The 23,631-nt window shown below is 60.9% G+C and overlaps 4 protein-coding genes across 9 annotated transcripts; 3 read left to right on the forward strand and 1 right to left on the reverse strand.

Moving 5' to 3' along the window:
- Positions 1-1,723: 1,723 nt before the first annotated feature.
- Positions 1,724-13,888, forward strand: KANK3 (KN motif and ankyrin repeat domains 3). Of its 5 annotated transcripts, none has more exons than XM_065042365.1 (11): positions 1,724-1,847; positions 7,214-7,288; positions 7,573-9,288; positions 9,502-9,601; positions 9,733-9,933; positions 10,412-10,499; positions 10,846-11,065; positions 11,315-11,457; positions 11,764-11,964; positions 12,049-12,147; positions 12,389-13,888. In XM_065042365.1, the coding sequence occupies exons 2-11, from the start codon at positions 7,252-7,254 to the stop codon at positions 12,443-12,445; spliced, it is 2,862 nt and encodes a 953-aa protein (XP_064898437.1). In that variant the 5' UTR covers positions 1,724-1,847; positions 7,214-7,251; the 3' UTR covers positions 12,446-13,888. The 5 variants fall into 5 exon arrangements, with proteins under 5 accessions (XP_064898437.1, XP_064898436.1, XP_064898435.1 ...); XM_065042364.1 differs by lacking the exon at positions 1,724-1,847 and adding an exon at positions 1,904-2,041; XM_065042363.1 differs by lacking the exon at positions 1,724-1,847 and adding an exon at positions 2,591-2,741.
- A 1,627-nt stretch (positions 13,889-15,515) lies between these two features.
- On the reverse strand, positions 15,516-16,145 carry RPS28 (ribosomal protein S28). Its single transcript, XM_065042372.1, has 4 exons — positions 16,043-16,145; positions 15,920-15,967; positions 15,719-15,844; positions 15,516-15,626 (listed from the first exon to the last, which is right to left on the reverse strand). Exons 1-3 carry the CDS (start codon positions 16,079-16,081, stop codon positions 15,722-15,724), a joined length of 210 nt encoding a protein of 69 aa, XP_064898444.1. The 5' UTR covers positions 16,082-16,145; the 3' UTR covers positions 15,516-15,626; positions 15,719-15,721.
- An 11-nt stretch (positions 16,146-16,156) lies between these two features.
- Positions 16,157-17,939, forward strand: NDUFA7 (NADH:ubiquinone oxidoreductase subunit A7). Its single transcript, XM_065042371.1, has 4 exons — positions 16,157-16,266; positions 16,376-16,425; positions 16,497-16,646; positions 17,687-17,939. The coding sequence occupies exons 1-4, from the start codon at positions 16,216-16,218 to the stop codon at positions 17,781-17,783; spliced, it is 348 nt and encodes a 115-aa protein (XP_064898443.1). The 5' UTR covers positions 16,157-16,215; the 3' UTR covers positions 17,784-17,939.
- Positions 17,940-19,280: 1,341 nt separating this feature from the next.
- On the forward strand, positions 19,281-23,521 carry CD320 (CD320 molecule). 2 transcript variants are annotated; one of them, XM_065042370.1, is made up of 5 exons: positions 19,281-19,465; positions 19,667-19,876; positions 20,809-20,886; positions 21,234-21,382; positions 21,791-23,521. In XM_065042370.1, exons 1-5 carry the CDS (start codon positions 19,375-19,377, stop codon positions 21,803-21,805), a joined length of 543 nt encoding a protein of 180 aa, XP_064898442.1. In that variant the 5' UTR covers positions 19,281-19,374; the 3' UTR covers positions 21,806-23,521. The 2 variants fall into 2 exon arrangements, 1 of the variants encoding a protein (XP_064898442.1); XR_010468264.1 differs by having other exon boundaries at positions 19,292-19,465; positions 21,117-21,382.
- The last annotated feature ends 110 nt before the right edge of the window (positions 23,522-23,631 follow it).

Below are 23,631 nucleotides of genomic sequence, written 5' to 3' on the forward strand. Positions count from 1 at the left end.
ACACACTCCCTTTCCAGCTGCCCTGATGGGGAAACTGAGGCACGATCACATGCACAGTCCCAGTCGGGGCTGGCAGCAGGCAAAGGATTTGGATTCACAGGGAGAGCCATTTTTGAGACCCTCTTCTAGACAAAAAAAGCTTTTTAATGTTTCTGATTAATTGGAAACTCAGCGCGTCCTGGGGTTTTTTGTTTAGACAGACGCTCTTGGGAGAGTCAGGGCTGGATTCCCTGGGCAGCACAAGGTCCAGGACCGGGACCCCACCACAGTGCCATGAAAGTCTGCAGAACCCAACAGCTGAACTACAGCACTCCAGCACCAGAACAACACCGGGGTTTGGCAAAACTGCTCCTAGAGCAGGAGCAGGAGCCTGGCCAGCCCTCCTCTCCATTCCACATAGGGTGATGAGAGATGTTGAACAAAAAGCTCGGTTCCAGGCTGTGGGACCTGATTGTTACCTGTATCCTCACAGGGGCTGAGCATCTGGGCATCTTTAGCCCATGCAGCACCCACCTGGGTATCTCCAACCAGCACCTCAGAGCTCGGCACGTAGGCGGGAGCAGCAGGAAAGCCGCAGGCGCTGCCGTTTGCCTCCCAGCCTGGGTTCGGCTGCGGCTGCCACAGCTCAGACCGGTCCTGGGGTGGGTGTCCCAGCCGGGGTGAATTCACCACGCCAGCCAACAGCCCAGACTTGGAAGGGCCTTTCTCTGCGCGGCTGTGATTTACACGGCTCTAAACACCGACCAGCACTTCTGAATTCTCTGGACACGTCTCCAGACTCGAGCTTCGCAGAATTTCCACAGAAAATGGTGAATATTAGAAACAAGGTCTGTCTCTTGGGTTTAATTCTTCTCGGTCACCAGTGGAGTCTGATCAACACTGGGAACAACTCAACACCTCTTGTTTAAAGGCTGCTGTGGAGTTTTAGCCTCGAAATATCTCTGAGCTGCCCTGGTTCTGTGCTCCAGCACGGAAATTTAGGCAGACCCAGGTCTGTATTTCCTTGAGGGTGCTGGGTGGTTGGAGGCCCCCCCACCTTTTGGCAGCTCTGCCAAGGCGCTGGGGTGGCAGCAGCTGTGTGGGCAAGGTCCAAAGCTGGGGTGATGTCGCTTTCCCAAGCTTGTTTTTCCCAGTTTCTCCTTTATGGGATTTTCCCCCAGCTCCTCCTTCGCAGGATTTTTCCCACCTTCTCAAGAAGGAAACAAGAAACGCTGTGTGGTGATGGGTGACATTTCTGTCGGATGTCCAAGACCGGGAGTGAGGGACCTGACGTGAGCCCTTTGTGGAGCTCTGAGCCGGGACATGGGGCACGAGCTCTGCAGTGCAGTTGGTGAGTGGACACCAGTGGGAATTCACTCGTCACACCAGACTCTACCATTCCACATGCAGAGCGAGAAGACAAGTCGCATGGCTACAGAGGACCCAACCGATTCCTTTGCCAAGCAGTCAGTGAATTGACAAGAGCGGTGCTGTTCTAGACCTGCTTCAGAGACAGAACGAGGGCATGAAATCACCAGGTTCATTACCACAGGATGCTGGAGAGGCCAAGTATGTAAATGGGTTGGAGAGTGACAAGGTCCGTCGGTGGATGTAGATCCATCAGGGCTATTAAGGTACCTCGGTCCGGATGCGAACCCTTTCTCAGGAAGTCCCGGAGCTGCCAGCCGGCGGCTGGGAGGGACATGGGAAGCACATCTTGTTTCTCCTGCTCTTCCCATGAGTAGCGTTACAGAAGAGCCGCTGTGGAAAAATACCCGGGCGGGTGAGCAACTGGAAAGGAAAGAAAAAAACGCAAAAATCCTTGCCGAGGATTTCATTGTTAAAAGGGGTTGAAGCAGTTAGTGAGGGTGAGTTTTGAGGTGTGAAACCGCTGGGGTCCCTGGGGGATGGAGGACGGCCCAGACCTCGCTGGCTGAGCAACTGGTGCGTGGAGCAGGCGGGGAAGAAAGCTGGCAAGAAAAGGAGACAAACAGAGCCTGCTGCTGGGAGAAGGGAGAGCTGCCAAAACCCAGCGGGGCCAGGCCGGGGGAGCCCAGCCAGGGTGAGCGGCACAGCGCTCCAGCCATGGGGGGGACGAGGGGACGCGTGTGCAAGGCCAGGGGGACCAGGCAGGCTGGGGGGGCTGGGCTAGGGAGAGGACAGTGGGGCAAGAGCTGGACCCCCAGCAGCCCGCGGGCCCTGGCCAGCAGCAGCACTGAGCCCAGGGCAGCGGACATGGGCAGGGGGTCCCCCTTTCCCCAGAGCCACCATCCCAGGGGTGAGCAGGGTAGGGGCACCCCATCTCCGGGGGCATCCAGGGCAGGGGATCCCCCACTCCTGGGGTGATGGGAGCAGGGGACACCTCCCTTCCTGGGCTCACTGGGACCAGGGACACTCCTTCCCCAGGATAACCAGCATGGGGGACGCCCGGGGGAACCAGGGCAGGGGACACCCCCGTTCCCGGGTTCACCCGGACACCCCTTCCCTCCAGGTGACCGAGACGGGGATGTCCCAGCCCGGGAGACGGTGGGACCCCCGTGGCTGTGCTGAGCGGGGACCCCCCGTGGGGTGAGCGACCCGGGGCGGGGCCGGGGCCCGTCCCGACCGGGGCCCGGGGGCGATCCCCGCCCCCCCCGCCCCGCCCCGGCCGCTCCCGCCCGGCCCCGCTGCCGGCCCGCCCGCCGAGCAGCCCAGAGCCGCCGGGCCCGGGACGGCGGCCCCGCGCTGGGGCCCGGCTGCAGCGCAGACGCCCGGCCGGGACGGTGAGAGGCGGCGGGATGGGACGGGACGGGGCGCCGGGACCGGCTCCAGCTCCAGGCGCGGCTCCGGCGGCGGGGCGGGGGCTGGTCTCGGCGGCTGCTCCCCGTAGGGCCCCCGGAGCCGCCGAGGCCCGCCGAGGGGCCGCTCCGGAGCCCCCGGTAGCGCGGCGGGGTGGGGCGGCCCCGGCATCTCCCGCTCGGGGGCTCTGCCCGGGCGGCACCGGCACCGGGAGCGGGGCTTGTGCCCGCACCCCGGCGGTACCGGTACCGCTGCCGGCGGCTCCGGGCCCTCGGGGCCGGGCTGGGCCGCCCACCCCGGCTGGCGGAGACCGGGAGGCCCCGGGGGGTCTCTTGGGCTGGGGGCGGGAGCCCCGACGTGGGGGGTATGCAGGGTGCTGGGGCACCCTGGAGTGCTGTGGGGCTCCCAAGGTGACTCGCAAGGTGGGCAGTGCTGACGGGCTCTCCGGGGTGCTGGGGACCCGCTAGGGCTGGGGTGCCGTGGAGCACAGGGGACTCACAGGGCCGGGGTGCTGTGGACACCCCGGGGTGCTGGAGGGCACACGGGTGCTGCAGGGATTGGGGCGCTCCTTGCGTTCTTATGAGGAGCCTGCCGTGGGATTGTGTGCATAACCAGCTGTGCCTGTGCACCCTGGGTGTAAATTAAATCACTTCATCCCCCGGCAGCAGGGCGATCCCAGGCTGCTGGTGCTTGTGTCCAACCCCACGTGTTGTCACCAGCCCCAACGAACTGGGGAGGTGTTGGTGGAAAGTGCTGGTGGGTGACTGCGATGAGGGCGCAGGACACGTGGTAGATGTTTTCTAGTGGAGATATAGGAACCCTATAGAGCTTTGGGTGTGACAGGGCACATAGACCTGATCCTCGTGTGAGTACACCTGCGTATGGACTGTGTGCCTGCTGTCCAGGTGTTGTGTGAGCTCAGGGAAGTCCCTGAGGCGCTGGAGCAAGCGCAGAGCCCGAGCAGCCCCTGCATCCTCCCGACCAACCGGGCCGACGATGACGACAACTCCAGAAATAACAGCCCAACCCTGAAATTAGGCTGTTGGGATTGAAGTGTTTCCTTTTCCCTCCCCAGCACACCCACCCGTATGGGTCGGCCCCTCTGGGAGCAGCCCCAGTCTGGGCAGCGTGGCCAAGGCGGCCCCGGGTGAGCGGCTGTGGGGACAGCGGTGGCACGGAGCACAGGCCACCCCGTACAGCCCAAGGCAGGGATGGTGACAGGCGGCTGGGAAGGTGTAATGAACCCCGGACACCTCCCATCTGCACCCAGCCTGCAGTGCCGGCAGGTGACACTGCGAGTGACAGGCACGTGTGACGGCCGGTTCCGTGCGAGGAGCCCGAATCCCATCCGGTCGCTGGCAGCGGAGGAAACCGTGTGCGTGCGCAGTGGTTTCCCTTTAACTCTGGAACAGCCTCAGCCCCGAGCTTCAGCACTTATCGCCTGTGCGCAGCTTCGAGGGAAGCGTGCCTGGCCGAGATAAATCAAGTCGTGCTGGCCAGGGCTGCTCTGGACTCTGTTCTTCTCACATTCCTCATGACCTCAGTATTTTGGCTCAGGAGGAGAGCCGGGGAGAGCCCTCCCTGCGTCCGGCCCCGGCCCCGCCGGTGGAGCGGCTCGGGCTGCACGTGGCCAAGCCGGGGCGGGGGCTGCCCCACTTCTGCCCCCAGCGAGGGAAACAGCCCAGAGGAGCCCAGAGCTTCCAAAATAGCTCCCCTAGGCCTGTCCCCTGCCAGCCCGCGGTCTGGGGACCCAGAGGGCAGGTTGCCCCATGGGGTCCCGGGGGCTGGGCTGTGGGTACCAGATGGCATGTGAGCTGTGCCCAGTCTGTCCCATCCCTGATGTGGCTTTTCATTGTCATTGAGCAGAGCAGCTCCAGTTTTGGCCCCAAGTTTCCTGTGTCAGCATAGGTACGACAGCAAGAGGGGGAAATAGATGAAGCTCAGGGTGAAGTGTAGAGCGATTGGGTCCCTGTGTATCTTCCTCTTCCTCCTCCTCCTCGTGCTGCTGAGCCTTCCCAGCAGTGCTTCGCTTTGTACCACCTTGCTTTTCTGTGGAAACACAGGGAATAGAACCAACCCCTGCATTTCTTCTGAAGGAAGCTGGGATCGTGCGGAGTCCCCCGTCTCGAGCACCCAGGGGTGCTGCTGGGTTGGGCTGTGCCCCCCTGGGAGAGCAGCCAAAGCCAACAAAAATCAGCCTTTGGCACCAAAGTGGCCGGCATGGTCTTCCCCGTCGGGAGTTCAGCCCAGGTGGAGAGCGGCTTCTCTTTGAACCGGTGCCGCGGTGATGGCGGCCGGCGGGGACAAGGGTGGCTTTGTGCGGCCCGGCCGGCAGGTGCTGGCGGTGCCTGAGCCACAGGTGTGGGGACTTAACCCTCTCACTTCTGCATGACAGGGCCGGCTGCCTCCATTGCCCACCCTGGCCAGCTCAATTTCAGCCTCCCGCTTGCCTCCACACCCAGCCCGGCACACCGGCAACTCAGTTTGCACGTGGTGGGGAGCCCAGGGAGGTTTCCACACCGCAGGGTCTCCAGGAGGGTTTGCACATTGCAGGGTCCCCATCAGCATTTGCACATCACGGGGACCCCATTGAGGTCTGCACTTCATGGGCTCCCTGGCACGATCCGCATGTGGTTGGGAGCCTGCAGGTCCTGTCATTGGCCTCACCCTTTGTTTCAGAGCTCGGTGAAGGCAGAAGCTGCTGCCCTGTGTCCAGCACATCCCATCAGACCAAAAGTAATGGGGGCTGTGTGCTGTGGGGGAGCTGCAGGAGGATCTCACCAGCTTTGGGGACGGGCAGTGCAGCCACACGGTTGACAGCAGCTGCAGGGGCAGGACGAGGTGGCGGGGGACGAGCAGTGTGTCCCTGCTCAGCGCAGGGGACAGCGAGGCAGAGCTGGAGCAAAGGGCACCATTGCTGCAAGCGGGAGCAGCAGAGCGGGATCCATCCCGGCGAGGGTCCCGGCGGGGGCGGCTTTTCCTGGCGCGGCCCCAGGCAGGACAATTCCCGGCCGGGCGGCGGAAGGGAGCTGCCGGCCGTTTCCGCACCCGCTGGCTCCAGCTCCCCTCGCTCTCCCTCTTCCTCCCGTTTGATTTACAGCGAGCGCGGAGCCCGGCGGGAAGTTTGTCCTGGCCTGGGCGCTGTTTAATTACCTGCGGTGAGGGCACAGGCTGTGCGGAGGAGGGACCTGGATGCTGCCCAGCGCGGGAGGGATTAGACAAAGCAGGGGATGAGCAGACCCTTCGGCAATGAAGCTGGTGGCGCGGGAATGCTGGGTGCCAGCATGGAGCTGGGGTGATCCCGAGGAAAGGTGGAAGCCGGGTTGTGCGTTGGCTGCAGGCAGGTTGGTAGAGGAGCGGGAGAGCCCCAGGATCTGGCCCGTGACCGATGGGCAGCGTCTTGTCCGTACCCAGTGGACTCAGCCCCTCGCGCCCGTGCGCTGGCAGCTGCCACATCACCGGGGTGCCCACCCTGCGCCCGGCCCGGCGCTGCCGCCACAGCTGCTCCTCCAGCTTCTGGCTGTTGCGTGGCTGTGGCAGCCATGGGCTGGCAACCACAGCATGGCCGTGGTGGGCAGCGGGTGTGAGCCGGGGCTGTCACTTCGTCCCCAAGCGGGTGTGTGTAACAGGGGCAGCCACAGCATCTCTGCTAGAAAAGTCTGGATCCTCTGGTAGTCACGGGCAGAGGATTTGGGGATGGATGCGGGTGTTTCTCTGCCACCAAGGCCGGATCTGGTGCCTGTTGCTGGACAGCCCTGGGCCCCGGCTTCCCTTAGTGCCCGAGCTGCCTCTGCTTTGCAGCCTGCCTCCTCCCCTGCTTTCTGCTGAAAATAGCCCCGTGCCAAATGCTTTGCCCACCAACAGCTGCACAGCCCCAGGGCCACCTGTGCCCCGCGGGCAGGGCCCCCGCACCCCGCGCTCCTGGAGGTGACGCCGTGCGCAGCTGCCGCGGGTGCTCCCTGTGCTGTTTGTCCCCATCCCGCTCCCACCAGGAACCTGAGCCCCAGCCCCCAGGTGCTGCCAGATGTGGCAGGTCCCAGGTGCTGGCAGCTGTCTGCAGGCACATGGCTTTGCAAAAACCATCTATTCCCTTGGTCCCAAGCAAACTTCTCAGCTGAGAATCGCACCCGTAAAGGCTGCAGCCTCTTCTTTTTTTAATTTTCCGTCCTGCTCCCCCGGTGTGGCCGAGCTCTGACTCATGACTCTGCACCCTCGGAGCTGGTGGCGCAGCTGCGAAACATTCCTTAAATGTACAAACAATCCCCAGCCCCGCAGCAGCGCCGCAGCGCCCAGCCCTGGCTCAGGCTCCAGCCCCGCAGCACCAGGGCTGGAGGGAGGTGGGGGGACCCACTGGGTGGCCACAGGGTGGCCCTGGGCAGGGGACAGTGGTTGGTGGCCGCGTGGGGCGCAGCGGCTCTGCACGGTTTCGCCGCATGTGGCCCCGTTGTTGTTGCAGGTTGATGGTCCCCTGGCTGGCAGCATCCCGGGGAGAAGATGGCTCAGCCTGCGCCCCTGAACCAGAACCTCCCAGGTAACACCACTGGGGTTGTCACCGGGCACGGACAGCAGACGGGGCGTGAGGGCAGTGGCACAGCTGAGCTGGCCCATCACGACAGGTTTCCTGACCCAGCACAGAGTGTGTAACCGGTGACACTGTGACACGAGCGTGCTGGGGACAAGCCATCCACTGTGCCCACTGGCAGCAGCATCATGGCAGGGTGGGGTCTGCAGGCCGCAAATCCCAATATAACCCAGTTGAGAAAGCCTTTCTGGCTCCACCAAATCCCAGCCTGACCATCCCTGCTCCTTTTGCAGATCTCGGGGGCCCATTCTTGTACCGGGACCAGGATGATGGAGAGAAGAGCTCGTATTCAGTGGAAACCCCATACGGCTTCCTCCTGGACCTGGATTTCCTGAAATACGTGGATGACATCGAAAGTGGCCAAACGCTCAAGAAAGTGCCGCTGCCTCGCAGGGCGAAAGGGGCCCGGCAGCCGCCCAGCGCCCTGCGCAGCCCCAGCAGCCATGCCAGTGCCTGGACCTCCACCGAGTCCCTCGCCTCCACGGCCAGCGAGGACGGCAGGACCGCGCTGCTGCTGTCCCCGCACGGCCGCGTGCCCCCGGAGCCCCCGAGCAAGCCAACCTCCCACCCTGTGTCACCACCGGCGCCCGTGCGGCTGCTCCAGCCTCCCACCCGCAGGTGCCCAGTGCAAAACCCGCGGGTGGAGAAGACCTTGCTGGAGACGAGCAGGAGGCTGGAGCAGGAGCAGGGCCGTTTGCAGGATGTCGCTGGTCCCTCCCGCGGGGGCCCACCCGGTGCCCCGAGCCAGCCACCCCCCTGGGTGCCGGTGGGTGCCGAGGGCCAGGGGGGCTGGTGCCGGGGCAGCCCCGGCAGCTCGGGGCGCAGCACGCCGGCCGCGGGGCTCAGCACTGCCCCGCTGCAGCTCGTGCGGGAGCAGATGGCTGCGGCCCTGCGGCAGCTGCGGGACCTGGAGGAGCAGGTGAAAACCATCCCACTCCTGGAGACGCAGATCTGCGAGCTGAAGAGGGAGAAGGCGAAGCTGCTGGAGAAGCTGTCGGCAGAGCCCACCGAGGTTTTCAGCCGACCTACTGGCACTGAGGCTGCGGTGCTGTGCGAGGAGCCTCCCCGAGAGGGGCCGGAGAGCGAAGCGGAGCCAGCAAAGGGGAGAGCGAGCAAGATCGTGGAGCTGAGGAAGTTGACGGAGAAGCTGGCCGTGCCGGAGCGAGGCGGCCGGGCTTGGCCGGGCAGGAGCCCCAGGGCCGCTGAGAGGCTGTGCCGCTCTGTTGCGGTGGGCGAGGACCGGGCCATGACCGACGCCGTCTTCTACTACCGGTCGCAGCAGCAGGGCAGCGACGTGCCGGACGGCGGGGCGAGGGAGCGCAGGGATGTGGCCGTCTGGGTGCTGGAGTCCTCGCTGGGGGTGGCCAGTGAGGCGGAGCGGGAGCTGGAGCTGCTGCAGCAGACAGTGGGGCACCAGAAGGACGTGATCGCTATGATGGAGGGACACCTGCGGGAGGCCACGCGGGAGCTGGAGGAGCTGCGGCTGGAGGTGTGCGCCCGCCGGCCCCAGGGCCGCGCGGACAAGGAGGTGATGGCCAAGCCGCAGGTGGCCGAGGCGCTGGTGGAGGCGGTGGTAACAATGCAGAGCCGGGCGGCTGGTGACCCCCCGCAGACGGCAGAGGCGGGTGTGGAGTGCTGCCCCCCAACCGCCTGCGTGGGGGTGAGCTGCCGCCCCGAAGGGCAGGACGTGGCGGTCGGCCCCGATTCGGCTGCCAGGTGTGAAGACAAAGGCAGCCAGAGCAATGTGGGCAGTGCTGCCCTGGCGGGCGAGCAGGCAGAGCCTGGTGCGGGGGATGCTCCCGGCAGCCCCGCGGCTCAGGGCACAGGAGTGACAAGGGGGACATGCCAAGACAGCCCAGGCCACGCGGCAGCAGCACCAGAGATGACACACAGTGACCAGGACCCGTCACCAGTGTGGGATGGGGGAGCTGCCCCGAGCCCTACGGCTGGTGAGTTGGTGCTGGGGGTGACAGCAGGGTCTGGGTGGGGAAGGAGGAAGGGAGAGGTGGCCCTGTTTGGGACAGTGCTTGCAGGGCCAGTGCTGTGTGTGTCAGAGCAGCTGCCTGTTCTCTGCCCATGTCCCTGGGGGTTCTGGCAGGTTTGGGGTGCCCTGCAGGGAGGTTCCTGCTCCCTGGCCCCTGACACCATCTCTCTGCCCCCAGGAGCCCTCAAGTCCATCATGAAGAAGCGGGACGGTCCCCCCCGGAGCGAGGCCGAGGGCAGCAAGAAGAGCCTGCAGTTTGTGGGCGTGCTGAACGGGGAGTACGTGTCAGGGGGTCCTGCCACCCCCCTGTGCCAGCCCTGGCCCCCCCCCAGGCTGGGAGCACAACAGAGGGGCCTGGAGAGGACCGGCCAAGCGCCACATTGTCACTGAGCATCCTCCCTCCGTGCAGGTACGAGAGCACGTCCAGCGAGGAGGAGGAGGAGGAAGGAGACAGCTCCTCCGAGAAGGCTTCGGCCGACAGCTCTGACAGCGAGGAGCAGGGGGACAGCGAAACCTCGGACGAGGAGGCCGGGGAAACCGAGTGCAAGGCAGAACAGGAGCATGAGGGGACCAGTGTGACCCTGCCGGAGCCCCCCGAGGTGAAGGAGAAGTAAGTGCTGGTGGGGAAGGGTCCCTCCCTGCCGCCTCGGGGCATCTGCCCATGGGAAAAACACATTTAGCTCCTGCAGAAACAATTCAGCAGGAAAAATCCTTCCACTTTCTTGTGTCTGCTAAGGAAAGGATGAGACCCATGGCCCAGATGCCTCTTTGGTGGAGAAGATAGTTTGGAGGAGAAACAGAACAAAACAAAAACAGCCCTTGATGGCATTTTTCAACAAAAGGAAAAAAAAATGGCCTAAAAGTGGGTGAATTGTGCCTGAGCATGTCCATATAAGGCCGGATTCAACAGGGGTTTGCAGAGGCTGAAGCTGTCAGGAGCTGGATGAGGCACCATAGGGAGCTCGGGGAGGCCCCTGGGCATCGGGGAGAGGAGCAAAACCTCGGTGGGGGGACGCGGGGTGCCCCTGCCAGCGCGGTTTTGTGGGGGTGACACAGCCCCACACGGCAGACCCTCCTGCGCTCCCCAGGTTCGAGCTGAGCCCCAGGATGCGGGAGGCCTGTCTCATCGTCAAGACACACCTGGGCCACCCCAGTGCCACCAAGAGCAAGGAGGTGGTGAGTGGGGGTGCGGGTGGGAGGGCTCGCCCGGCCCCTGCTGGGTCCCCCCGGGGCTGGCTCTCCCCAAAGATGGGCCAGCAAAACCTGGCTCAGCATCCCCCCAAAACAGCCCTTTGCTCCAGGCTTTGTCCAAGATACCCCAAACCCACGTGGCCTCAGCTCAGGCCATCCCAGCAGGGTTTGGGGGTTTCAGGGTCCTGCCTTCATCCCGGCCCCTCTAGAGCAGGATTTCTGCTCGCTCCCAGGGGTGCTGGGGGGTGCTGGAATGGGTGGGGGGCTTGGGCTGTGCAGAGGCTCAGGGGGACCTGCAGCCCCTGGCTCAGCCCCTGCTCACCACCCACAGCTTGCCAGCAACAGCCTGGTCCTGCAGGAGTGGTTCCGTCTGTCCAGCCAGAAGTCATCCGTCCCCGACACAGTCGCCAACCACCTCCTGGCCTTTGCCGAGGTCTCGCCGGCTCTCCTGGCACACGTGGTGAACCTGGCAGATGGGAACGGCAACACGGCCCTGCACTACAGCGTCTCCCACTCCAACTTCCACATCGTGCGGCTTCTGCTGGACACGGGTCAGTGGTCCCCACCCCCAGAAACGTCCCCCTGCCACCATCCTGGGTCACATCTGTTTGTGCACGGGGAGCAGGGGGGTTGGGCAGCCACCCCAGCCCTTTGGGAACCCAGCTGTGATGGGGGAGCCCGCCAGCAGCTGTGTGCCCGTGGGATGGCTCACAGCACCCTGGGCAGGGTGGCAGCCGGGCACAGCGCTCGCTCCGTGCCCCCCGCAGCACCCTGAGCCCCCCGCTCCACCCTCCCCGCAGGGGTCTGTAACGTGGACCACCAGAACAAAGCCGGCTACACCGCGCTCATGTTGGCAGCGCTGGCGGCCGTCGAGCAGGAGGACGACATGAGCGTGGTCAGGAGGCTCTTCAGCATGGGCAACGTCAACGCCAAGGCCAGCCAGGTTGGTGTGGGCTGGGGGCCACCCTGACCCTGTCCTCCTAACCCCAAGCAGCTGCTGGGGCCACACTCGACTCCTCTAAGGGCAGGACTGTGACTCCAAACCTGGAGGGGCCGGTACATGGGGAGGGGATCAGAACAGGAGCTTCTGCCTGGCATCAGGGCTCTCGGGTGTCACCCACACCTCATCTCCAGCTGGGACCTGCCCAGAGACCGTGTGGGCACTGGGGACAGCGGTGCTCCCTCTGCGGGACCCAGCGGGTGGCATAGCTGGGGCAGGAGCAGCCTGGCAGTGTCCCTTGTGTCACAGGCAGGCCAGACGGCGCTGATGCTGGCCGTCAGCCACGGCCGCCAGGAGATGGTGGAAGCGCTGCTCGCCTGCGGAGCCGACGTGAACCTCCAGGACGAGGAGGGCTCGACCGCGCTGATGTGCGCCTGCGAGCACGGCCGCGTGGAGACCGTGAAGCTGCTGCTGGCTCAGCCCACCTGCAACATCTCCATCGTGGACAGTGTAAGCCACTGGGGCCCGGGCACACTCACCCACCCTGCATCCTGTCCCCAAACCTCTTCCCAAGGGTTCTCCCTTCCTTTCCAGGATGGGAACAACGCCGTCGCCATTGCGCTGGAGGCTGGCCACAGCAACATCGCTGTGCTCCTCTATGCCCACCTCAATGGCACGAAGGCACAGCTGCCCGTGAGTACCGCAGCCCCCCGGCGCTTGCCACATGCTCTGTCCCATACAAGGGCCACGGAGGTGGCACCAGGGGAGGGGACAGGGCCATGACACAGATGATGCTCCCCAGGAAGGGGCTGCAGGGGTGAGAACAGAGTCCCAGGTGTCACGTGCTTGGTAGCAGGGAACCAGCCTGGTGGCCCTGACCAGGATTTGCTGGAGGGGTCTCTGGTGACATTTTGTGACTCTGCCCTCTCTGCAGCAGGGGACACCATCAACAGTGACAAAGAGCCCTGGGAGCCAAAAGAAACCAAATTAGACCTTGGGATCCAGCTGGGGCCAGCCCCGTACCAACCGGCCCCCACCAGCGCGGGGCTGTACCTTACGTCCCCTCTCCTGCCACGTCGCTCCCCACAGCTGCAGATGCTTTAACCCTCCCGCTCTGGAAGCGCAGCCCACGCAAAACCACCTCGCTCCGACTGACGGGAGCCACGCGCCAAGTGACAGCGGGGTGGGAAACGCCGGCCCTGTACCCCCGCTCCCCACCGCGGCTGCTGGAACTGCAACTCACTGCAACTGCCCCCTGCAACTCACAGACAGAAGAAAACAAACCTGCACCTGGTTTCTGCTCCTGGCAGCTCTGGGAAGGCAGCGGAGCTGGGACACGGACGGGGCTGCGGGAGCGCGGGCATCAGCTCCGTGCCGGCGGGGACGCAGCGCTCAGCAGGCGAGGGGACACAAACCAGCTGGTTAACGCTGCCTTGGACACGGGCTGGGAACACTTCCAGATGGGAATGTTTGCCCTTTGCTGGCATTTCCTTTCCTGACTGAAATCTGAAATTTTTTTCTAGCATACGCACACAAAAGATAAAAATTATATTGCTTAGTCAAAGGATGGAGTTCAACAGGAAATCACTCAGTGATTTGTATTGCTCGACATGAGCAAAACTTCTGGGCACTTGGGGCTGCAGCCGGGCTGGGAGAATCATGGAATGGTTTGTGTTGAAGGGACCGTCCCAGCCCCCCAGTGCCCCCCCTGCCATGACAGGGACATCTTCAGCAGCTCAGGTTGCTCAGAGCCCCGTCCAGCCTGGCCTGGGATGTCTCCAGGGATGGTTCATCCACCACCTCTCTGGCCAACCTGGGCCAGGCTCTCACCACCCTCAGGCAACAGTTTCTTCCTTATAGAATCATAGAATGTCTAACCTGAATCTGAAACCAGGGGAGAGCAGCTGAGGGTGGCTCCAGGTAGGAAGCTGAGCCAGAAGAGCTGAAAGCAAGCCCGGGGAGATGGACGTGTATGTCGGAGGACGTGTACGTTGGAGGACGTGTGTGTGTCTGTGCGAGCGTGTGTGCGCCAGGCGGGTGGGAACAGATGAGGTAAGGACTGAGGACCGGGAGGAAGAAGAGGCTTTTGTATGTGCAGCCAGCTCCGCTCTGAATCCCTCACAAAGGTGACGCGTGTGGCAGCCCCGTGTGTGCTCCTCGGCCTCCCCCGCCATCCCCCTGCCTGCTCTGAGCCTTCTCTGGGGAAACACCCCCAGAAACACGTCCCGGGCGCCGCGCTGCTGGCCTGGCCGCGGGCCTGTTCAGCTTTGCACTGAAGTTAACACACGATGCTCACACCGCTCTAGTTCACCGCTCTGTATGTATGCCGTGCTCACTGCTTGGGTATCACAGGTTTGTTTACTGATATTTTAATACCAATGTTTATTTTAAAGATATAAATAAAAATGTTAAGTAAAATTATTTTGAAACATTACAGTGCCCAGCAGCAGTCTCCTGCCTCCTTGTGCAGCTCAAGCCCAAACCCCCAGAACAGCTTCAGCCACGGGAAGGCCTGGCCCAGCCCTCACCCGCAGCAGATGCCGCACATTTCGGTTCATCCCCTGCATGTTTATGAACTGGCTCCATCCCTCAGTCTGGTTTTCCTCCAGCTGAACCGTCCCAGGTGGGAACTGTGGCGTTTTCTGGCCTGTTTCACTCCACAGACTGAGCAGGACGCTGGGACCAGACACAGCCCTTCGCTCCCCCTGGTTCAGCTGCTGCTCTGATATGAAGCTGCACTGTTAAACAACCATCAGATGGGGAGCGGGGATGCAAAGTCACCTCCCTCACATGGCCGAGGGCCACGCTGACCCCACGGGGACACGGGGGAAGGGCTGCAGCTGCTGAGCCACCCTCGGCTGGTGACCAACTCGCAGCTGACGCCTCCTGTCTCGGTCACTCAGCTCGGTCAGGGCTGGCAGCACCGCAGCAAGCGCTCTCCGGCCATTGCCAAAGCTGTGTGGGGAACAACCAGCAGCCAGACAAGTGAATCCAAGTCTTCTCACCCCCAGAGCTCGTTCCCCAGAGTTCTGCTGTGTCACACGCATCAGGGGAGCACAGACTCACCCACTGCTCTGAAACTGAATTGCCACTGAAGGGGAATCAAGAATTAGATCAAACAGCATGAGCACATATTGACAAGAGCTTCCTCCAGGCATAAAACCCACCTCAGGCCACAACACCCACAGCAGGGAGAAAAGCCAGGCCTAACAGCAGCCCCCCCATCTGCAAGTTCAGCGGTTTGAACATCTATTCCTCCTCAGCTTTGGGATACTCAAACTCTCAATCCCAACTGCCACTAAAGTGCCTTAATCAAGTTCAGGACATTGAAGGATGAAGAAACACAGCAGAGACCACAGGGCCAGGAGCTGCAGACCCGACTGTTTAAACACCACAAACCAGCATCACTCTGTTACCAGATGGAAAACACCACTATTTAAAAAACAGCCTTCGAACCATAAGTTTTCAGGCTCATTCCTAATCCTTTCAGCCTTACTTTTACTTTGTGTAATAGCCTAAAGGAATAAATCTAGCTGATCGTGTGGTGGAAGGGAAAGCCAAGGAAGAAAATAAGTGAGATTGATTTACTAACTCCTGTAAAAGGAGAGGGACAAGCGCACAACCTCTGTGAGCAACTGCCAGGAAAGACAGTGAGCAGGTGTATTTATAGCAGCATTTATAGCACAGCTTGCTCAGGACAGAAAAACAAGCAGCAGGTTGCTCTTTTGCAAGCTGGTACAAAGCTTGACTTTCAACTTGTAATGGAATTCCACATAGTCCTGGAAGTTTAATGGTGCAACTTTACCAGTTACATACAGAAAAAATCGTTCCAGGAAGCCCAGGATTAAGGTTACTGTAATCAAAAGAGTTATTTTTGTTGTGACAGGTTAACAAAAACGCAAGAACACAGTAATATTATGATGAAGGCATTATGTGCAGTCCCAGTAATAAGCAGAGTGTGCGTTTGTCTCTCCGCTGAACCGAACAACAAAAGGCATGTCCATAAGTACTAATACAAACCGGACCACTTGCGTTTAGTAAGTCAGACCCAGGCAAGGGACTATGGGGAAAAGCCTTTATTGCAGTAACACAAGCACCACGCTCCTCTCCATCCATGACCCCGCGCAGAGGCCAACCAGCCGCTCCAAGTAAACGCTGTAAAGCTTCATCACCTGCAAGAGAACAGGGGAGGCCGCGCTGGCTGAGCCGAGGGCCCGGCTCCCCGGGGGCTCCCCGGCAGGCCCCGGCCGAGCCCCGGGCTCACCGCTCAGCGCAGCCGCCGCGCCTCCCGCTCCGACTCCAGCAGGGTGAGAACGTCGCCTTCCCGCACCGGCCCCTTCACATTGCGGATGATGGAGCGGCTAGTGTCGTCCATGAACTCCACACGCACCTGCGGGCCCAGAGCGCGTCAGCTCGGCCCGGCCGCCCCGCCCCGGCCCAAGCCCGGCCCGGCCCGGCCGCTCACCTGCGTGCACTGCCCCTGGGAGCCAGTCCGGCCCAGCACCTTGGTCACCTGCGGGGACAGAGCGGGGGATGAGCACACGGAGGGACAGGAGGACACGGAGGGACAGGGGACCGCTCCGCTCACCCTGGCGAGCTTGATGGGCTGCACGCGGCTGGTGTCCATGGCGGCTCCGGGCGCTGCAAGAGGCGGCCACGCCCACCGCGCCGCCTTATATAGCGCCGCTAAGTCTCGCGAGACCCCGCGTGCTCCCGGCGTGCCCCCCGCGCGCTCGCCCGCCGTCCTTCAGAGCGGCCAAGATGGCGACGGCCACTCGGCTCATCCAGCGCTTCCGCAACTTCCTGGCGGGGGTAAGAGCGGCACCGGGCGCTGCGACCCCCGCGGCCCGCTGAGCTCGGCAGAGCCGGCACCGCAGCTCAGCGGCCCGCGGGGGTGAGACGCTCTGGCCTTGCCTTGCAGCGGAACCTCCAGGCCAAGCTGGCGCTGCGCTACACCGAGATCTCCAAGAGGTACCGGCGGGGCGGGCGGGGCCCGGCGCGGAACGGCCGGGGCTGACCCTGTGTCCCCGCTCTCTGTGCAGGACGCAGCCGCCGCCCCGGCTCCCGGTGGGCCCCAGCCACAAGTTCGCCAATAACTATTACTGCGGGCGGGACGGACGGCGGGAGGCGCTGCCGCCTGTGGTGGTGGCGGCGGGACGGAAAACCCTGGCGGCGGGGGCGCCGGCGGGCAGGTGGGTCCTGCTGGGCTCTGCTGAGCGCGCTTGAGCCTGGTTTGGCTTAGGCCAGAAGTGCAGAGCTGTTTCTGTAAGCAGTGTGTGATTGCACAGGTGGTAGGGGAGCACTGAAATAATTCTTTGTGTCTGCATTGCCTATTGAATCAGTGACATATCCCAGAATGTCAGGGGTTGAAGGGCCCTGGAAAGCTCATCCAGTGCAATCCCCCCATGGAGCAGGAACACCCAGATGAGGTTACACAGGAAGGTGTCCAGGCGGGTTGGAATGTCTGCACAGAAGGAGACTCCACAACCCCCTGGGCAGCCTGGGCCAGGCTCTGCCACCCTCACCCCAAACAAGTTTCTTCTTAAATTTAAGCGGAACCTCCTGTGTTCCAGTTTGCACCCATTGCCCCTTGTCCTGTCACTGGTTGTCACCAGAAGAGCCTGGCTCCATCCTCCTGACACTCTCCCTTTCCATATTGATCCCCAGGAATGAGTCCCCCCTCAGTCTCCTCTTGTCCAGCTCCAGAGCCCCAGCTCCCTCAGCCTTTCCTCACACGGGAGATGCTCCACTCCCTTCAGCATCTTGGTGGCTGCGTTGGACTCTCTCCAGCAGTTCCCTGTCCTGCTGGAACTGAGGGGCCACAACTGGACACAATATTCCAGGTGTGGTCTCCCCAGGGCAGAGCAGAGGGGCAGGAGAACCTCTCTGACCTACTGACCACCCCCTTCTAACCCACCCCAGGTACCATTGGCTTCCTGGCCACAAGGGCCCAGTGCTGGCTCATGGTCACCCTGCTGTCCCCAGGACCCCCAGGTCCCTTTCCCCTACACTGCTTTCTAATAGGTCATTCCCCAACTTACACTGGAAACTGGGGTTGTTCCTGCCCAGATACAAGACTCTACACTTGCCTTTGTTATATTTCATTAAATAGCTGGGAGCGGACCTAAAAAACCCCTTTAGCACTAATAAAACTTGTACTACTGCTTAGTGTGGGTCTGCTTTTCCATAGTGTCACTAAGGCCTCTTCTCTCTTTTCCTTCCTCTACCCCAGTTCGGGCTCTGCAGTGACAACAGCTGAGAAAAAACCCGTGACGCCAGGACCACCGCTTAGGAAGTGGGAACTTTCGAAAGACCAGCCCTATTTGTGAGAAGTAAACGTGCTGAGGTGGGATGCGCAGGTCACGGTTCGTTACAAAGCAGCACTTTAACGGGGAGGCCTGCGGTGGACTTTGCTGCAGTGATGCTGCATGGAACTTGTCCTCATGCTGCTGGTGCATGACTAATAAATGTATTTAAAGCTGTGATTATCTTTCCCCCCTGAATTTTGTCTGTTATATTTGAGGCACCCAAATTACTACTCTTTAATATTGTTTTGGGTGCAAGGTTTTCTTGAGGGAAAAGCACCAAGTATGTGCATTTGAGCTACACTCAGTGGATTTGTAAGCTGTGATTCTGCTTCAAGACGAAACCCAACTATACACCTGAGACACCACTTGAGGATAGAGGTGCATAAACCACACTCCAGCCACAAAGGACGTGATGCTGGTTTTGCAGTAAGAGATGTGGGTTGCTTGTGGCGCTTTTACCATAAGCGCCCAACATCCTGGTGAGCCTGTACTGCCACAGCTATGCACTTTTTAGCTGCTGAGCGCTGTGATCCAGCCCATCCCCAGTGACAGTGGGTCCCCCAGGCTCCCGCTGTGGTGACACAGTGATTGCAATGGGGTGACCTTGTACGTGCGGTGAGCTGCACGGAGGATTTTCCGGTGATGTGCTGGAGCATGTGCCTGTTCCCTGGGGCAGCGGGAGGAGGCTGGAGCAGTGCCAACCATAGTTAGGCTGAGCTTTGGCAGCGGGTTTATCTGGCTGCCTTGAGGGGAAGGTTTAAGAAGGGAGAGGCAGAGGTGAATGCAGGCACAGCTCAGCTCCACAGTGGCCAGGGAAGGCTGTCGTTGTGATCGAACCACTAGAGCAGGGCCCCAGCCCTCGGGACAGAGCAGACACTGCACACGAGCAGCATGTGGGGGAAGAGATGCTGTGCTGCTGGTGGATAGGAGCCCCCGGGGAGGACAGGTGGGGGTGTCCCCATGAGCCTGTGGCCCCACACACCCCCTTCCCACCCTGGGGTGAGCGGGAGCAGCCAAGTGGGCAGAAAAGCAGAGGGAAAGGAAAGGGAGAGGAGAAGGGGCTCGTGTCTGGACAGTGGGTGGGAAGAGCCCCCGGACGGGAGGAGCAGGCGCGTCTGGAGCTGAGCACCAGTGTGAACTCACCTGCTGGAACGAAGCTTCGATGAGATTGGAAGGAAACATGTTTCTGTAAGAGCAATTGTGCAGGGTTAGAGCGTGTGGTGAGAACACAGGAACAACCGGGGACGGCCCTTTGGCCGGCAGGGGGCCAGGGACAGCCTTGCAGCAGCATCGGCTGGGTGTCCTGAGCAAACCGAGGGTGAAGGCTGGAAGGTGAGTGAAGAGCAGGACTGTGAGCCGCGCCTAAGCCGGACTCACGGAAGGCCAGGGCCGGATGGGCACTGCCGTGCCCGGCCCCGCGCAGCCTGTGGCGCCGCCGCCCCCGGGGCGCTGGGGAGAGCGGGGGGGCGGGGCCTCCTCAAGGGCACGCGGCTGCGACCCGCCCACCCGCCCACCCCATTGGTGGACGTTCTACCCGTGCGCATGCGCCCTACCAGAGCGCGGCCAGCGGTGTAGGGTCGCGGCGGCGTGTCCTGCCGGTGGAGCCCGTGGCATGGCGCGGCTCCCTGTGCTGCCGCTCCTCTTCCCGGTGCTGCCACTGCTCCTCCCGGTGCTGCCGCTCCCGGCGCCTCCGTCAGAGAACGGTGAGCGGGGGGGGGGGGGCGGGTCCGGCCGCGTGCGCGTGCAGACACACCGTGTCTCGGATGTGCCTATTGGCTCCCCGCACACGCCCTTCGCTCTCATTGGCTGATGCCCTCGTGCGCCCTGCGCGCGGGCTCCCCTCAGCGAGGGGCGCGGGAGGTGCCGGGGGTCCCTGGTCCCCCTCACCCCCGTCACCGCCGCAGGGACCCTGCCCGGCTGCCCCCCGCACCAGTTCCAGTGCGAGCCCGGCACCGTCTGCCTCCCCCGGGAGTGGCTCTGCGATGGACACCCCGACTGCATGGACGAGGGGGACGAGCGGGGCTGCGGGACGGCGACCCCGGCGGAGCCGAGTCCTGACGGCGTCCGGGTGACCCCGCGGCGGGTCTCGGCGGTGCCGCCCGCCGGCAGCGCAGGTAACGGGGGTGCGATGGGCCGGGGGGGCTGAGCCCGCGGGAGGTGGTGCCGGAGCCCCGGCTGGCCCGGCCTGCTCGGGGCGGTAAATGGACTGAGCCTTTGATCCTAGTCCCTTAGCGGCGTCCGTCCCGCTTGCTTGCAGCAGAGGAAGCACCGTGGGGACAGCCCCACCTTCAGCTTCCTCCTGCCGACAGGCGTTTGAAACCCCCAGGGCTCCCTCGGGAAGGGCCTTTGAAGAACCTTCTTCCGGAACGTGCAATTCTGGCGGCTTCTTCCAACGAGCCAGTGCCGCTGGAGTCTGTGTCTGCGTGCTGAGCTCCTCTGATCTCCGAACAGGATGGGGGAGCACTGGGGGCTGTGCGGGCACGACTGCGTAGCAGACACTGGTGTCTGTCCCGCTCAGGGCTCTCTGCCTCCCAGGTGCTGTTTGTGTCTCCAGCACTGCTCCAAGACGCTCTGGAGTTCCTTTCTCACAGACCTCTTGGTTTGTCCGAGGTGCCTGGAGGTGCCGTTTGTTCCACTTTCCTCACCCCAGGGGTTCCGTGGTGTCCGGAGCTGAAGTTCCATGGGTGTGGGGAGGACGGGATCACTGGGCATGAGGTGCTGGATCTGCATTCGATGCCCACACCACTTCAGCAGGGAGATGAGCTGCATTTTGGTTGTACCTGGGGCTTCCCTGTGCCATGAGAAGTTAAGGTGCTGCAGCTACAGCTGGGAAATTCCCCAGCTTTCCCTATTATGCATTTCCCGTAGGACTTTTTTTTTCCATTGCTGTGGGTTAATCACAGTAACGACAGATAAGTTTTTGCTTACGTTGAAAAAGGCCTGTTGGCAGTCTTGAGGTGAGTTGGGAGCTCAGCCAAGTCCGGACTGGAGACTGCTCTGAATGCTGAGCTGTGAGCCTGATGGATTTCTTGCTCTTTCATCGCAGAGGCTTCAGCCACGCCTGTGTCTGGGTGTTCCGTGCCATCGAGGAGTCAAAGCCACACATGGACCTTGATTATTGCAAGTATGTGACAGTCAGGGTGCTGCATATAGTTTTGGTTCTGGTTTGGGCTATAAATTGAGTATCCTGCTGGAGTTAATTCCAGACGTGTATCAGTAGCTGGACTGGGGAGGGCTAGGCGCAGCTTACACCACAGTTTAATCGTTCCTCTGACTTGGACGCACTATGTCCTTGGAAAGGCTGTTCCACGGGATCTGGCACTAACTCACCTCCCTCTGTCCCTTGTTCCCAAGGGAAGCTGCTGCTCTCCAGCTGTTGGCTGAAACTGTTGGGCAGCAGAGCCCAGTGCTGATGTCGGGACCGGGCGCAGTGAGCGGATCTCTATTTGTGCACTCTCCTCTCCTCTCTAGTGCTCCTGAGCATCCTGGTTGCTCTGGGTTCTGTCGCTGTCTGGGGCCTGTCCAAAGCAAAAAGCAGATCTGACATCTTCAGTCCTGAAAAAGCATCCAGGGAACAGCTGGTGCCTGACAAGAACCCGACAGGCTCATTTCCCTCAAGGGTAAGTTTCTTGTGCTTGCTGTGCATGAGGGAGAAATGCCTTCTTGCCCTGTTTCTACTCTCTAGAGCTTTCCCCTCTGAGTGCAGCTTTTCCCAGCGGTTCCTGCTGCTGTCAGCCACTTGCTTGGGGTTTCACTCTGCCCTGAAGCAGCAGAACTCTCTCCTTCCTTCCTTGCAGGCTCTTGCTTGGCTGCAGAGATAATTGCGCAGCCTAATCTGAGACACTGACTGCTTTTGGTAGTGATGTGCTGGTCACTGTCCCTCCTCTGCTGCCAGGGTCACTGAGCGCTCACGCTCAGATACTGATCTGCTGTGGGTTGTTTTTCTCCATGTTGCACAAACTCAACTCAAACCAGGTTTTTGCCCAAAGGACTGTCGATAACCAGGTGATTTTCTGTTCTTGTAACAGGGATCTTTACTGTGAGGTGATGAGATGGGACTAGCCTGCTCTCTCCTTCCTGCTCACCGCAGAGACTGACTGAATTGGACATAAACTCGCAAATCTGCGTTGTTACACTGGAAAAACAAGAGGATGCTCCCCATGGAAATGAGTCTTAGATTGTGGGACAACTTTGGCACTGGAAATAATGCAGGACCTTCCCTGGTGCTGTGAAATCACCATCACAGAGGTGGTAGAAATTCCTTCATGGTTCTTGCCTCCAGCGGTTGTTAATACTGATTCTCACCAGTGCAGCCTTGGACCCAAATATTTTATTCTCCATGACATGACCGGCACTAGGTGCTATTCAGCTGTTTTCTTCCACTTCCAGCCAAGAGACGTTTTTCACCTGCCCCATTCTTCCCTCTGGGTTTTGTCGGGCAACAGAGGCTTTTCATCCATTCCAGCAGGAGCTCACTGACCCCGCACAGATCAGATGTGTAGTCCATGTTTGCGCTGTTGTTTTGATGCTGTTCGTTCCGGTGTACAGGCAGCTTTTTACTGACAGGTCAGCACAGGTGTGAAAGTTGAAAATCTCTCTCTCTGCTCTGGCTTTTGCTGCGCTGCCACCCCCGTCAGCACAGGGCGAGCAGCTCCTGGGCTCACTCCCTGCCAGTGTGTTGCTTCTCTAACACTCTTAAAGGTTTCTTCCTTAAAACTATTCTGACATGAGTGGTGTACTTCAAGGATCCATACTGGGACCAACGCTATTTAATATCCTCGCCAGTGGTGTGTATAGTGGGGTCGAGCGCACCCTCAGCAAGTTTATGGGTGACACCGAGCTGAGCAGTGCAGTCGATTCACTGAGGGAGGGGACACCCCCCCATCCAGAGGGACCTTCAGTGCGCCCGTGTGAACATCATGAAGTTCAGTAAGGTCAAGTGCAAGGTCCTGCACCATCACTGGAGAAGAGAAAGCTCTAGGGAGACCTTGTTGTGTCTTTTCTATATATAAAGGGGCTTGTAAGAAGAATAGAGGGTTTTACCAAAGCCTGCAGTGACAGGACAAGGGGCAATGGTTATACACTGAAAGAGCGGAGATTTCACTTGCACATAAGGAAGAAATGTTCAGTGAGGGTGGTGAGCAAGCTGGTTTAGTGGAAGGTGTCCCTGCCCATGGCAGGGGGTTGGACTAGGTCATCTTTAAGGTCCTCTCCAACCCAGTCTGTACTAATATGAGACTTTGAACATTTGTCCTTTTTTTTTTCAGCTTGAAATAAGTCGTGTCTTGAATCAAACACTGCATGTCATGGCACGTGTAGCTCTTTCTGCACAGCTCAGTGCTGTTTGCTTTCAGAAGAACTGACAGCGGAGGGAGGAGATTCCTGACCAGTGCCTCTAGTTCAGTGCTGACCACGTGTTCTGTGCACAAGCATTCACTGGGTGCGCAAAGGACTGAAAGCAGCTGCCTCGGCGCTGATCTCTGTGCCTTAGAGGTGAGAACTCGCCTTGCCAAGCAGACACCGGTCAGCAGCCTCAGGGCAGGAGTCTTCCCCTCCTAGGGGGTGTGCAAGTGTGCTGCTGCACCCGTGGGGAGAAACTTCTCTTGTGGTCTGGAGTGTTAGTTATTCCAGTGCTGCTGGTTTTAGTACCAAGGGTCCTTTGCAAGGGTGTGCAGAACCTTCCTTCTGTTTCCATAGGGACAAGTAGAGATGCAATAGTTGTTGGTGAATGGCACAGGAGAATAAAGAACTTGAAACTAGTGAGTTCTGGATTTTTTTGTTTTTCTTGGATTTGTGCTTTAGCTTGAATTCTGTAGTTGGGAACTGTATCACCTTTGGATTGTCACGACTCGTGGAGGGTGGGCAGACA

Source organism: Columba livia, chromosome 27, assembly GCF_036013475.1.
Source record: "Columba livia isolate bColLiv1 breed racing homer chromosome 27, bColLiv1.pat.W.v2, whole genome shotgun sequence".
Lineage (NCBI taxonomy): Eukaryota > Metazoa > Chordata > Aves > Columbiformes > Columbidae > Columba > Columba livia.

Bases quoted from the DNA above. Each gene is read 5' to 3' on its own strand.
- NDUFA7 (XM_065042371.1), top strand. From the start codon at position 16,216: ATGGCGACGGCCACTCGGCTCATCCAGCGCTTCCGCAACTTCCTGGCG. The intron at 16,267-16,375 runs GTAAGAGCGGCA...CTTGCCTTGCAG, and splicing joins TCCGCAACTTCCTGGCGGGG to CGGAACCTCCAGGCCAAGCT. The intron at 16,647-17,686 runs GTGGGTCCTGCT...CCTCTACCCCAG, and splicing joins GCGGGGGCGCCGGCGGGCAG to TTCGGGCTCTGCAGTGACAA.
- RPS28 (XM_065042372.1), bottom strand. From the start codon at position 16,081: ATGGACACCAGCCGCGTGCAGCCCATCAAGCTCGCCAGG. The intron at 15,968-16,042 runs GTGAGCGGAGCG...CTGTCCCCGCAG, and splicing joins AGCCCATCAAGCTCGCCAGG to GTGACCAAGGTGCTGGGCCG. The intron at 15,845-15,919 runs GTGAGCGGCCGG...CTGGGCCCGCAG, and splicing joins CCCAGGGGCAGTGCACGCAG to GTGCGTGTGGAGTTCATGGA.
- CD320 (XM_065042370.1), top strand. From the start codon at position 19,375: ATGGCGCGGCTCCCTGTGCTGCCGCTCCTCTTCCCGGTGCTGCCACTG. The intron at 19,466-19,666 runs GTGAGCGGGGGG...TCACCGCCGCAG, and splicing joins GGCGCCTCCGTCAGAGAACG to GGACCCTGCCCGGCTGCCCC. The intron at 20,887-21,233 runs GTATGTGACAGT...TCTCCTCTCTAG, and splicing joins ATGGACCTTGATTATTGCAA to TGCTCCTGAGCATCCTGGTT.
- KANK3 (XM_065042365.1), top strand. From the start codon at position 7,252: ATGGCTCAGCCTGCGCCCCTGAACCAGAACCTCCCAG. The intron at 9,602-9,732 runs GTACGTGTCAGG...CCCTCCGTGCAG, and splicing joins GTGGGCGTGCTGAACGGGGA to GTACGAGAGCACGTCCAGCG. The intron at 11,458-11,763 runs GTTGGTGTGGGC...CTTGTGTCACAG, and splicing joins TCAACGCCAAGGCCAGCCAG to GCAGGCCAGACGGCGCTGAT.